This window comes from Anopheles aquasalis, chromosome 3, assembly GCF_943734665.1.
Source record: "Anopheles aquasalis chromosome 3, idAnoAquaMG_Q_19, whole genome shotgun sequence".
Taxonomy (NCBI): domain Eukaryota; kingdom Metazoa; phylum Arthropoda; class Insecta; order Diptera; family Culicidae; genus Anopheles; species Anopheles aquasalis.
In genome coordinates, this window is record NC_064878.1 from 50,513,549 (window position 1) to 50,526,048 (window position 12,500).

The 12,500-nt window shown below is 49.8% G+C and overlaps 6 protein-coding genes across 8 annotated transcripts in view; 3 read left to right on the top strand and 3 right to left on the bottom strand.

Annotated features, from left to right (window-relative positions):
* Window positions 1-265: 265 nt before the first annotated feature.
* On the bottom strand, window positions 266-3,577 carry LOC126578657 (uncharacterized). Its single transcript, XM_050241447.1, has 5 exons — window positions 2,919-3,577; window positions 1,965-2,092; window positions 1,601-1,888; window positions 1,402-1,525; window positions 266-1,335 (listed from the first exon to the last, which is right to left on the bottom strand). Exons 1-5 carry the CDS (start codon window positions 2,959-2,961, stop codon window positions 1,190-1,192), a joined length of 729 nt encoding a protein of 242 aa, XP_050097404.1. The 5' UTR covers window positions 2,962-3,577; the 3' UTR covers window positions 266-1,189.
* A 138-nt stretch (window positions 3,578-3,715) lies between these two features.
* LOC126578660 (protein SGT1 homolog) lies at window positions 3,716-4,648 on the top strand. The gene is made up of 2 exons (XM_050241452.1): window positions 3,716-4,238; window positions 4,343-4,648. Exons 1-2 carry the CDS (start codon window positions 3,858-3,860, stop codon window positions 4,532-4,534), a joined length of 573 nt encoding a protein of 190 aa, XP_050097409.1. The 5' UTR covers window positions 3,716-3,857; the 3' UTR covers window positions 4,535-4,648.
* A 35-nt stretch (window positions 4,649-4,683) lies between these two features.
* LOC126578653 (deoxyribonuclease TATDN1) lies at window positions 4,684-5,922 on the bottom strand. Its single transcript, XM_050241444.1, has 4 exons — window positions 5,798-5,922; window positions 5,553-5,732; window positions 4,885-5,482; window positions 4,684-4,819 (listed from the first exon to the last, which is right to left on the bottom strand). The coding sequence occupies exons 1-4, from the start codon at window positions 5,844-5,846 to the stop codon at window positions 4,684-4,686; spliced, it is 963 nt and encodes a 320-aa protein (XP_050097401.1). The 5' UTR covers window positions 5,847-5,922.
* Window positions 5,923-5,956: 34 nt separating this feature from the next.
* On the top strand, window positions 5,957-6,958 carry LOC126578652 (DNA repair protein RAD51 homolog 4-like). The gene has a single exon (XM_050241443.1). The coding sequence runs from the start codon at window positions 5,957-5,959 to the stop codon at window positions 6,935-6,937; it is 981 nt and encodes a 326-aa protein (XP_050097400.1). The 3' UTR covers window positions 6,938-6,958.
* LOC126578658 (uncharacterized) lies at window positions 6,958-8,022 on the bottom strand. 2 transcript variants are annotated; one of them, XM_050241449.1, is made up of 2 exons: window positions 7,762-8,022; window positions 6,958-7,694 (listed from the first exon to the last, which is right to left on the bottom strand). In XM_050241449.1, exons 1-2 carry the CDS (start codon window positions 7,893-7,895, stop codon window positions 7,232-7,234), a joined length of 597 nt encoding a protein of 198 aa, XP_050097406.1. In that variant the 5' UTR covers window positions 7,896-8,022; the 3' UTR covers window positions 6,958-7,231. The 2 variants fall into 2 exon arrangements, with proteins under 2 accessions (XP_050097406.1, XP_050097405.1); XM_050241448.1 differs by having other exon boundaries at window positions 6,958-7,697; window positions 7,762-8,017.
* A 386-nt stretch (window positions 8,023-8,408) lies between these two features.
* Window positions 8,409-12,500, top strand: part of LOC126578637 (helicase domino) — a 21,663-nt gene continuing 17,571 nt past the window's right edge. The window contains exons 1-7 of one of the 2 annotated variants that reach the window (XM_050241415.1): window positions 8,409-8,594; window positions 9,518-9,630; window positions 9,715-10,640; window positions 10,720-10,891; window positions 10,977-11,217; window positions 11,602-11,706; window positions 12,380-12,500. The exon at window positions 12,380-12,500 is cut by the window's right edge and continues 1,267 nt beyond it. In XM_050241415.1, coding sequence (XP_050097372.1) covers window positions 9,529-9,630; window positions 9,715-10,640; window positions 10,720-10,891; window positions 10,977-11,217; window positions 11,602-11,706; window positions 12,380-12,500 — 1,667 coding nt within the window. In that variant the 5' untranslated portion in view covers window positions 8,409-8,594; window positions 9,518-9,528. The remainder of the gene's footprint in view (window positions 8,595-9,517; window positions 9,631-9,714; window positions 10,641-10,719; window positions 10,892-10,976; window positions 11,218-11,601; window positions 11,707-12,379) is intronic. The other variant, XM_050241416.1, reaches the window with a different exon arrangement.

Sequence of the window (12,500 nt, forward strand, 5' to 3'; positions counted from 1 at the left end):
CATCGCACCTGTCTGTTTACCTGCTTTTTCTTCCCGCTATGGCTGCTGTGGCGTTGTTGTTTCGTACGCGTTGCCATGGCAACAGGTTGCACAACATACGCTGACACCGACCGTTGCCGTTGCAGAAGCAGCTGACGAAGTGCGTATCCTTGGCTCCTTGGATGTTGAGGTGATTGAATTTCTTTCGAAAAAAAACGACGGATTACGAATCGGATTAATTTCGTTTTCTTTCTTTTGCAAATAAAAACGGTACGGCAGCTTCTAAACAGTAGTAAAGCTCTTCAAAAAATAGTTTATTTTAAAACAATAATGTGAAGACGATGAGAAATGAAGAAATTAAATGATTTGGAATGAAAATGCAAAACAATACGCGAGGTCATCCCGGTGACCGAGAGAAAGAGAAAGAGAGGGAGAAGGAAAGAAGACGGGGGACGGAAGGAAAAGTTTTCGTAATAATTGACTTTCGCTTAACTAAATATAGTATTCCTACAAGTAAATATTCGTCGATGAATGTCTGTCTTCGTAGAGCAGCGAGGTCCACTGAAATCGAGAAACCTGTAGCACGCCTCGCCTCGAACGGAGGGCCCTGTGTGGCCTGTGGTGTCTGTGTGTTTTGTTCCACTGGATCACAAAAGCAGCCACCAGACTTTCCAACGCGGAAAAGAATGAAAGAACGAAGCACGCGGGGGTGGTTTGGATCGCTTATTGGCGCGTGCGTGAAGAGATCGTATCAAGTGTCACAGCGTTATTGCTAGTAAGTACTACACTCTACCGTATCAGCTGGATGATTTCGCATTCTCATTTACTACTCCGAATCGCGCCCTGGGTTTCTGGTATCGAACACTGGAAGCACGATCGAATATGCAATTACGCAAGACTGGCAAGGCTGTGTGGCTGTGTAGAGCGCGGTAGTTAGCTGGAGGGGAGCGAACGATACGGATACGCCACGCAATGAAATTGAATGCCCTAGTAGTAATATGTATCCTTGTCGCAAAGCGAATGTATTGACAGCCGTGTGTCGTTCTTTGTCTTTCAATATAAATATAAAAAGCTATCACAAATCTCTTCAAAACTTGAGCATATCGTGCGGCCTCGCTCCGTGTCGATCGAGCAAAAGTGTCAAAAATAGAGGAATTACGATCGAACCGGCGTAACCGGGGGCGGGGCAACGGATTCCGGTGGAGGGCGATTAGTAGCAGCACCATCCGACGCGCTGCTCATCCCCGTGCGCTATATGATCCCGGCTCCAGGACGGTGTTTCCAGTCGGCCGGTACCATCGCTAAGGATGCTGTCACTTTCCACGGGAATGCCCATTTGCACCACACCGTTCACACCTGCAAAGAGGAAAGCGTTAGTGATTCGAGGTTCTACATTTGAAAAGCCTTTCCGTGCGTGCTTACGTGTGGAGTAACCGGAGAGCACGAGTGAGTCATTTGATTCGTATCGCTTCAACGAGGAACACACGTCTTCACCCGACAATTTAATTAATCCTACCGCTATTGATATGAATACTTGCTCTATACCCTGCAAAGCGGAAAGAAGAGACAAATCGATCTAGATTACTCGAACTGCGCCTCGTAGCCACAAGCCATTCCGTACCTGATCGTGCAACGCAGACGTCTCGAAGTAGTTGCCACCGATCGAGTTCGCATACAGCATCGCTTCTTCCCGGGAGACGGCCCGTTTCGCTTCCAGGTCGAGCTTGTTGCCTACCAGTGACAGTACCATCGGTTCCTGCACGTTACGTTGCAGCTCCTGTACCCAGCTCTTAATATCGTTGAAGGAGTTGTACTGCGTGAGGTCGAACACGAGCAGGGCCGCGTTGGCGTTGCGATAGTACAGTGGTGCCATCGCCTTGAACCGCTCCTGTCCTGCCGTGTCCCATACCTACAACGGAAACAGATTAGAATAGATTAGAATACCGTTCTCGATCTCCAACTGCCACTCCATTCTCCCTTCTTACCTGCATCTTTACTTTGAAATCTTCCAAATTTACTTTGCATGTGAAAAACGAAGCCCCGATGGTGGGCGAGATTTCTTTGGTGTATACATTGGATACGTAACGCACGACGAGACTCGTTTTGCCAACACCTACGGGAGTGTGGGATTAGACAAAGGAAAATGCACCAAGAATGGACCCAGTCAGCGGTTGCATTCGTCGTTTGTTTGGTCAGCATAGCGCGCCTTATCAGTGAGTGTGGATGGAACACCTTCGGATCTTCTGGAAGGCTCTCTTAATTGAAAATTAGATAACTAGAGATAAACCCTATCGTAGCTGGATACGGACATGGTAACAGGAGGACGCTTCCTTGCTAAAAAAAGGCGAATTTCTCCAGAGGGCTTAAGGGAGAGGACTTAACGATGCCGAAGCCCCAGCATACTGCAATCCGCAATCCGATAAGCATCGGATCGGAGCCGCCGTACACGAAATGGTGCCAAAAATATTTATCCGGAAGCGTGTCATAAAAGACGAAGCGAAGCGAAATGTGGATCCCCGCTGTCGTAGGACTAGCGGGGTACGCCGCGCCGCGAATCGGAAACTTGGATCCCGCTTCGCGCTTTCTGCACTGATAAGCACGCGCCCTGCCGCACGCTACTGGGAGTGGGCAGTGATGAATAACTAAACGCGTTCCTAGCCGTATGCGCAGCAACCGTTATGCCACGAGAAGCGTGTGCATCAAAGTAGTTCCCCAGCGTCACGATAAGCAGCTGGAGGACCGATCGCCTCGGCTTCAATATCGGGGAACTTCTTTCGAACGACGAATGGTCGCAATTCGTCACTGGCAGGCGTGCTTCTGGTTGTTTCTCTAATGGTAGCCCGCTTCGAAAGTACCATCCACGCTCAAGGTAAAGGTCACCGTCGCACGAAAATGGCCCACATTGGCCCCACCACTAAGCCACGGCGAAATATGCTTACCTTGCGATCCAAGCACGACAATCTTCGCTTCGATCGCTTTCATGTTTTCTTGTACGTTTTGATTTTCGCGATGCTGCTGCTGCCTTGGCGTTTCTCTCTCCGTCAGTGCACGACGGTGGGAAAGGGGTGGTTACAGTTAGTTCATTAATTGAATTACGGTTCCGCCGTGGACCTTCCTCTCCGCTCCGCTTCCTTCACGGCCCGACAGACGAATGGAAAGCCGCACGGAAGGGAATCCGAATCCGAATGGGATTCCTGTGTGTTCCGACGACGGGAGCGATTTAGCAAACCGAAGCAACTGCGATCGAGGCTACTACGATTTTCTTCCTTTTACTGCACCCACTCCAGTCCTTGTTTCGTCTGCTGGTGGTGCTGTTGATGGACCCTGGCCGGAGGTGCCTTTCACTCATGATCCGCACGGAGGACACGGCTCATCGCCCTCGCAACCCTTTTCTTCGCTTCACCCCGACACGACGATGGCCAACGAAACTGCGGACACTCGCGAGAATGGGGAATTTAACTTGGTTCCTGAATCCTGCTCTCAACAGTCTGGAATTTCGGCGTTTCTCAGCCTTTGCTGTCCACAAAAAGGGTGCACGGTTCGCTTTTCCTCGGACACGTTTCTTCGCTTTTCACTACGCAGTGGGTGGGAAACTCTTCCTCCCCCTCGTCGCGACGAGCGTTGCCAAATTTGTAAACAAAGACGTCGGGCATTGACAGCTGATCGGCCATTTTGAACGTTTTGATCGTTTCGCTGGTGGGTGTTGACAGTGCGGACGTTTCTAGAAAAACACAAAACTGTTTTTTATCTTCGCGGAAAACCCCGAGCGCGTTATCAGGCGGAAGGCCCTTATCTTCACGAGCACGCACTAGAGAAGCAGCGATCGAACAGAACAGACCAGAGAGAACGTAAGCGGGCGCAGTTCCACAGCAGTTAGCATGGCCAAAGTGAAATACGATTGGTATCAGACGGAGACGGCCGTCACGGTGACGGTGCTGTTGAAAAATGCGTCGGATAAGAACTACTCGGTACAGCTGGAGCAAAACAGCCTGCAGCTACAGGCGGACGACATTGAACCGATCTCGTTGTCCCTCTGGAATCCGATCAACGTCGAGCAGAGCAGCCACAAGGCGACCGCCAGCAAGGTCGAGATCAAGCTAGCCAAGCTGATCGGTCAGCGCTGGGAAGCCCTGGAACGACCGGTGCAAACCGCAGAATCATCACCTGCTGCTGCTGCTACTGCCGTCGCCAGTACTACGGTGGCGGGAAAACCCAAGCACAATTGGGACAAGATCTCGAAGGAAATTGACCAGGAAGAGGTAGGTTGTTTGTTTGCGAAGCATTTGTTGTCTTGGCCGTCCCCTCGGCTCCCTTCCGCATTGCGCCTCATCATGTGCGTCGTTTGATTGGGTTCTAATTTTAGGACAAAGAGGACAGTGTGAACGAGCTGTTTCGGAAGATTTATGCCGATGCGAACGAAGACACGAAGAAGGCCATGATGAAATCGTACTACGAGTCGAACGGTACCGTCCTCAGCACCAACTGGTCCGAGGTTGGAGCCAAGCCAGTTTCCATCAATCCACCCGAGGGTTGCGAGTTTAAGAAATGGAACTAAGCGTGCGGTTCATCGTTACGTGTACGTGTTTGCCTGTAAATTATTATTAAAATCTCACGCTAAGAGGGCTGATTCATGGCTAGTTCGCGCTGCGAAATAGAGGGAGAGAGAGAGAGAGTGGAGTTTGTTCGTCAGAGGAAACGTTTATTTCATTTCGTACCTACATCCTCACGACAAGCAGCTTGTTCATTCGGGAAGAACATTTTCATGGTATTGCTGTAGTACTGCGCTGCTAATACCGGCACCGATTTTCCTTTCACACCTGCCAGAACTTCAAGAACTTGGCTAGAAATAAATGCAAGACTAATGAAACAATCGGTGCTTTTTAACAGAATTCAAGTTGGACTCACAGTATCATAACGGGTTCGCAGCGACCAGAGATAAGGGAAGTGGGTTCCCATTTCTCCTTCTTTTTCACCACCGGAAACTTCGTTTGCACGTGCTTTGAACCGGCATGCGATGGACGAATTTCACACCACGGGCTATCCGTTTCCACCATAATCCACTCCTCCGGTACGCTCGCTGCAACGGCCAGATTTTCCTCCGTTTTCAGCGAACAACCATTCAGACCGATGTAGAAGCCGCTCGCAATCAGTTGCTCCGCTGCAGCCAGCGTTCCATCGAACGAATGAACTACACCGCGCCGTGGCAGTCGCGCCAGATTGCGGAACAAAATCTCGACAAAATCATCGTGAGCATTGCGACAGTGTAGGAACAACGGCAGATCGTACTTCTCCGCCAGATCAAGCTGTTTCTCGAAGTAGCGCTTCTGAATGTCCTTCTCGCAAAAGTGCAATCGATCGTAGTCCAGTCCACATTCACCGATCGCTACCACCTTGTCACGGTGTTCCACGATCTGCCGGCACAGTGCGGTGTAGTATGATTCCGGATCAATCACAAATTCGCCGCACCGTGTCGGATGGCATCCAACAGTAGCGTAGAGTCTTGCTTGGAAGCGAAAGTAGAAGAAGCAAATATAGTTCGCGGAACCTTAACAAGAATAGATCCCAATTCTTACCATCATTCTTCACGATATCGAACGTAGGTTCACAGTCAGTAAGGGTGCCAACGGTCACGATAATGCGGTCCAGTCCACCGGTCCATCCACGGTTGAGCACGTTAGAGAGATCCGGCACGTGCTTCGTGCTCCCTCCGTAGATACCCTGGTACATCGGATCGGTCAGGTTTGCTCCAATATCTGGCAGGCAAGTATTCCATTTATAGTTAGGAAAGCTCGCGATACGCCGTATTTCCGTTTCTTACCAATTATTTGCACCATTTTGTTGGCTAGATTTGAAACGAATCGTCGCATTCACCTAGATCTCCGCGAATCAGCTGGGATCACTAGATCAGCTGTCAAAACATCCTTTTTTGTTTTATTTTCATCTTCTCCGATTCGGACTGTACCGGCGCTTCTTCATCATGGACGAGACAGCACTTTCACCCGATTTACACCCGCTACTGACCGCGTACGTGATAGGATTATTGGGCAAAAACGGTGTTACTACGTTGGAAAGTTTCTTTGAAATCAATGGCGGTAGACTTGCGAAGATCGCGAATCTACCGCCTATTGCCTTCGTCTCCGTAAGATCACAGCTGGCGCAACAACTCACGCCTTTGATCCAGAGCGCTGCCTCACTGGCCAATCGTGAACGGCGTCCGATCGTGACGGGCATCACCGAGCTCGATAAACTCCTAAAAGGTGGCCTACGACCGGGACACATCTACGAACTGTGCGGTGATTCCTGTACCGGTAAAACCCAACTCTGTCATACGCTGGCCGCGAATGTGGCCTTCACAAGCAGCAACCGGCCGGTCTATTACATCGACACAAAGTGTGCCTTTTCTGCCATCAAAATCCAGCAAATTCTCGAACGACAGCACAAGGATTTGACCGAACGAAGTTTGGCGCGCACACTGGACAACATCAAGGTGGAACGTGTGTTCAATCCCGAGCTGCTACTACAAGCGATCCAGCAGCTGGCAAAGAACAAGCGAGCGGAAGACGATCCTGCTCCAGCTCTTCTTATCATCAATTCGATTCCCTCGCTCTGGTACCTGCCTCTTCGTTCAGGTAGCCCCTTAGGTTCGGTCGGATTTCTGAGGGCGCTAATCTGCGCTTTGCGCCGGTTCGCTGCGGAGCATTCGGTAGCGGTGGTGCTCGTCAATATTACGCTACGGTCACAGGGTGGAGCAAAGGCGAGCGAACGGAAGCTAACCCCCTCCGGAAGCTATCTGGCAATGGGCAAGTCCTGGGAAAGTGCACCGGACACGAGGCTGCTACTGTTGACGAAGCGGAAGACCAACGATAACGGTGAAAGGATTGTGCAGGTTTGGAAGAGCAAGCACCTTCGAACGGGCGCCAAGGCAACAGTTCGGATCACCGATGCTGGGATAAATTGATCGCGAGACACGTGGCTAAATGTGCTTAAAGGAGCAAAAAGTAAAACCATCTATTTCCGTTCCACTAGTACCCGCGTACAGTACATTCCCCGGCTGTAAATAAAACGTAATAAGACTCATCTCACCACTCAATACATCTAGTGCATATCTTACAGAAGGGCTAAATCAGGATGAAATACAGCTATTCGTGTGTCAACTACGTCCTGGATAGGCATACCGGTTGGCCATTGCCAACCACTGGTACTGCTCTCTGAGAGCTTTAGGTCAAAAACCAAATGTTACTGAAGACGACTACTATTTCAGCATCCCATACTTTTCCCGGTGATACATTCGCAGTACCTTCCGTGGTGGTACCAGCTCACGGGCCAATCCCGGGCGCTTTTTCTTGGTCGGTGTCGGTGGAACTTCCGGGATCGCACCAGACTCTGGATCCATTGCAAGTGCTGTCCGGTCCTCTGTATCAGCTTCACCGCCCGCAGCAGCACCACCACCGGCCAGTTCCCTACGCAGCATGAGGTCAGAGTCGTGCGCAAAGTTGCATTTGCTTCCGAACCGGCAGCGGCCTTTCTTATAGCTCCAGCACACTTTGCGCTTCTGTTCGGCCGTGTTCGCTTCCGGGTCGACCATCTTCACGTGCTTTTCCAGGCTGGCCAGCTTGGCTTCTTCGGCCTCGCGAAACGGATTGCTGAATACGCTGCCCGGGATGATCCGTGCGTTCGAGTGCAGCATAGCACTGGCACTGGGTAAGGGTTTCACGCTGCTGCAAGATAACCACCGATTAGCGTACGATATGGGAAGGATACTGGTACATTCCCGTGTCTTACGAGCCACTTGGTTGACTAGTTCCGGATTTTTCGTCGTCCTTGAGGGCAGGATCATCTTTCACCGTGTTATTTTCCGACGATTCTGACTCCGATGAACCGGCACTATCGCCATAATCTGCTACCAAGGAACACATCGCTTCCGTCTGCGCATTTGCACTCTTCCGTTTACCGAATCCAACCTATTGTTTCACCCACGATTGCGGCGCGTATCAATTTGTTTTGATTTTCCTCCGCGATAACAACAAAGAATTAATTAAGAAGCGAGAAAACGAAGAAGCCCGTCTTGGTGAGAATTTTGGTTCCGAAAATCACACTTTTGGGATATGAAACGCAACATAAGACGGCTCCATTTCTTCCCGAGCAAGCGGCGTTTGAACTCGTTATGTTGGTAGCGTGACGCGGTCAAAATTTCTGAATTTCATTAAAAAACTGTGCATTTTTGAGTATTTCAACCAATTCATTGCTTGTAATCAGCTCCATTCGCCCGATTCGGTTTTGTTGGTAAGTGAAATTGGATAAATTTACCCAACAAAAAGTTACACCGCGAGACGAATACACCGCGAAGAACCGTGGAAGTTTGACAGCTACGCCGCACGCCCTGCTGCGCACGCGACGGCATTCGAGTTTTTCCTTTTCCGGCAGCCAGACCTCGCCGTCGCGTTCGCAAAAATCGTGGTGAGAGAGGAAAATTACCAGACAAAGAAAGTGCGAACAGTGCCGGGAAAAGCGGTTTCGAATGCTGTGCAGTGCCCGATCACGACGTGCTAGTGCGAAAATCGACGCGATGTGTGCATTTATCGACCATCTCCGATCGAAATCGCCTTCCAGTTGAGGTACGGACGAGAAAGAGTGTGAAGAGACTCGCCCGCGAAAAGCAAGATGGCTGCCGCTGGGCCTTTTTTCGTCGTTCGCGATGGTCGAAAGGCGTTGCTCGGCGTCCGGGCCTCATGGTGCGCGGTTTTTCAATGTGGCGGACGGGGAATGATTTTTTTCGCACGCTTTTCAGCGTTTCCCGAAGGTAGAAATGGCTTTGGGCGTCACTTTTCTGTCATGATTTTACGAAAAAGCGTCTCCCCGACCCTCTCGAAGCCGGTAAATTCCATTTTCACGCACATTTAAATGTCTCGGAGGAGGGGTCGCTGGTTCCCGAAAAATGCCCGGGATCCCGGGAATGCCCCGCACGGTCTACTCTGATGTCATCTTGCGATGGAAATTAGCGTGTGAAAAGATTCGCGATTCCGACCGACCGAGCGATCTTCGCCATCCACGCCATTCGCCGTCAAAGTAGGCTGCGGTGGTTGCGAATGCGGCTGCGGTCTGCGTTCAGCCCCGGTTTTTGTAGGGTCGAAGGGTGCAGGGAGAGGGGTGAAGCGGAGTTGGCGGGATTCGTCGTTTGACAGCAGCTGCTGCTGCCGCTTGTTTACAAAGCCACCGGAAAATCCCAGGATTTTCGGGTTCATAGATTAGCGCGAGAAACGGAAAGGAATCCGGAAACAATAGCGTGGAATTGTCCGCATCAGGAGCTCATCAGGACAGCCGAGCGAGATTTCAATGATGATAAAACCAACTTATTTTTGTAATGAACGGTTTCTGTTTCTATTTTGGAAGCTTTAACTGTTAACAAGATTACAATCGAGGCATTTGTCTGATCGTTAAACATACAAGTCTTCGCACTTTTTACACTCTTGCCGTGTGAGTCATTAATGTGTGGCGCGTTTCGTCCGCTTTCCGCTTTCGATTTCTTTCCTCTCCGCAGATGTATAAAAAATGAATGAAGCCGAATCGGCGGGAGGGCACCGTGGTCTAAACCAAGCCCTTCCTGCTGGGACCGAGGCTCAAGCTCTGAACATCAGCAACACAACAGTCCAGGTAGGGCACGGGAATCCCCCTGACTCAACTGTTTACCTTTAGTTTGCTCGATTTTTAACACTCGCCAACACTTCCTTTTCACAGTTTACGACTGGTTCGCACGCTGCCAACACTCCAATGTCGCGTTCCTCCCATGAGATTCAGCAAAACCCGGAACAGCAGCAGCAGCAGCAGCACCAAGTGCTACAGACTTTGTCTACTGGCCAACGGCAGCCCGAGTTCCAGCAAATGCAGCCCGCCGGAACACCGACGTCATCGTCGCTGTCCGTTGCCTCTAGTAAAAGTTTCCCGCACCAACAGCAGCAGCTGTTGCAGCAGCAAAACCAGTCCTTATCGCATCCACCAGTTACGTTCGACGGCAGTGGTGGTGGTCACGGTGCCAGCACTAGCAGCGGTAGTTCTAGTGAAACGAGCCATGTAAATATTCCCGCGAATGTGTGCAGTGTTCAGCAACAGCTGCCCCAGGGCAATGGCAATAGAGTGACCGTATCCGTGCCGGTCGTGTCGGGCTGCAGTGATAGTAGTGAAGCTAACAATGCCCTCACCGCCAGTGTTGCGTACGCTGGACGAACAGCAGGAAGTGCACCGTGTAGCGGGGTGGCGGGGAACGCCGGCCTGTCTGCGGATAGTGGAATAGTGCTTACGCCAGGTGTAAGTGAGGAAGCAAGTGGAATAGGGGCAGCTGCGGCTGCGAGTACGTTTGTTGTCGGTAGTGGAAGTGGTGAAAGCATAGCACCAGCGAGTTCTAGTTCTGTGACAGCCGGTGTTAATACCCTATACGTAAAGACTGGTGCCTCGGCGTTGCTTCCATCGTCTGCGGTGGGTGCAAGTTCGGGAGGGGCCACTGGTTTTGCTGCGACTGCTGCTCCTGTTGCTGGCAGTGTGTCTCCGACAGCTTCGCGAAAACGCATCAAGCTTGAGGTGGGCATCGACGTCGAACATGACATCAGTGCGCTCAAGAAGCTCATCCTGGAACACAAGTATATGCGATTAAAGAGCATCAAGGATCGGTAAGAGTTAGTTCTAAGTACGTTTGACGCGCGAATCTATTCTCACATTAACAAAAGATATGTTCTTTATCCCTTATAGACATTCGGAACATGTAGCGGAACTGTTTTTCCTTCAAACCGGTGGTAGTATGATGGAATATCCCGTATGGAGGAAAAAACCAGTAACGCCCGCGTTCACGAACTTCATCCGCACGTTCAAGCTGGAGCCCTTGTCTAGCAATCTGGAAGAGGCAGGAGAAGCACTAAAACAGGTTCGTGTCGCTATTCCATTGCTTGCGATTGGTAGAGAAAAAGGAGAGAGTACATTACGCTAACGATCACATTTTGTACTTGCAGCAAGCAGCAAACCGAGGATTGGCGTCCTCGTCTGTTGGTAGCAATAACATTGGGGCTGCGTCACATCACGCTCTTGTATCGAGCGGAAATGGCAGCAACGGCGGCAGCGCTGGCAATTCGTCAGCATCGACGGCGACCAGTTTCCCGCAGGGAGCGGAAATCAAGATACCGGGAATCGGCGCTACACCGGTCGCCGTCTCGACAACACTGCCGGCCGCGGTGGCTCAGCTGAGCCAGCAAGGTAAGAGAGGGAGCTCATGATAGCGGTAGGGCTGTGGGTGCGTGCGTGCGTTCCGTGATTTTTGTACATCCAAGAATCTCTTATCTTTTTGCTGCTAGACTTTTTGTTGTAAAACCAAAGAAATACTCGCGTCTTTTTGGGGAATACAAAAAAGGTCTCTTTTTTGTTGATTGTCTCTTGCAATTATATTTCATGACGATAATACGGGCATAAAAAAAATCTTCCTTATCTCCTTCTCGTGATATATGTTCCCGCGATACCAACGTCGCCTCTGATTTGGTGTCTTGTTTATCCTTTTGTTATTTTATTTTCGACAAACAACAATGCAACAACGTACCTTCACCGTTCTTTCCGCGTTCTTCTTGTATGTCTTGTATGGAGCAGGACATGTTCCTGGCAGACCGCAGGGTGGCCGGCACGGGATGGTTTTCGGGCAGATTACTGTACCCTCGTCCACGATAGGAAACTCGTCCCAGCCTCTGGTGCCAGGTAGCTTGCACCCGCGTTTTCCAATAACTGCTTCCTCGTTATGTGATTTGGCTTTCTTAGCACTGAGCTCAGTTTTTACATTACAGTAAACAAAATGAGCATTTTATGATTTTGCTTTTGCCAATTGGATTGAAAATACTCTTTTTATAATTAAATCCTAATTCTCTTCTTAATTTAATCGATTTACCGTTCAATGTTCCATCATTGCATGGTGTTGGCTTCCCCGAAATGTTATTTTGCGAATTCTGTTGTTTAATTTAAATGCCTTTTACTAGATGATTGCTCATGTTTTTTTTTCAATTTTTCAATGCTTAACATATTAGATAAAGAGGAAGGAAGGAAGGAAGTAGAGGAGAGGAGAGGAGTGCATGTGCATTAATTGTTTCAAGCGTTGGTTCGTTGTCCTTCTAATGTAGAAGCCAAAATGTCGTCCTTAGTAGCTTCGAAAGCGATGCTTCGTGGTTCACACAAGTTCTTATTTGCCGCGTTTGGGAATTTGCGTGTTTTGCGTGTTGTTGTTGGATGTAATGAGTAGGATATTGCGTTCGATAACAAGCTTAAATTTTGTTTGCTTTTTGTGAATTTCGATAAAAACATACATGCTTCATCAATTTTGAATTGTAATGCCAACAATATATGAACGCAACTGTGTGTCTTTCTTTATCAACAACAGGAGGAACACCTATTATCCCCGATCCGATCGGTATTGGAGCTACGGGGACTACAACGACGGGTGTGGCGGGATCATTGGATAGGAAAAAATTCTCGCTGGCAGCAAGCGGCGGGACAGCTGG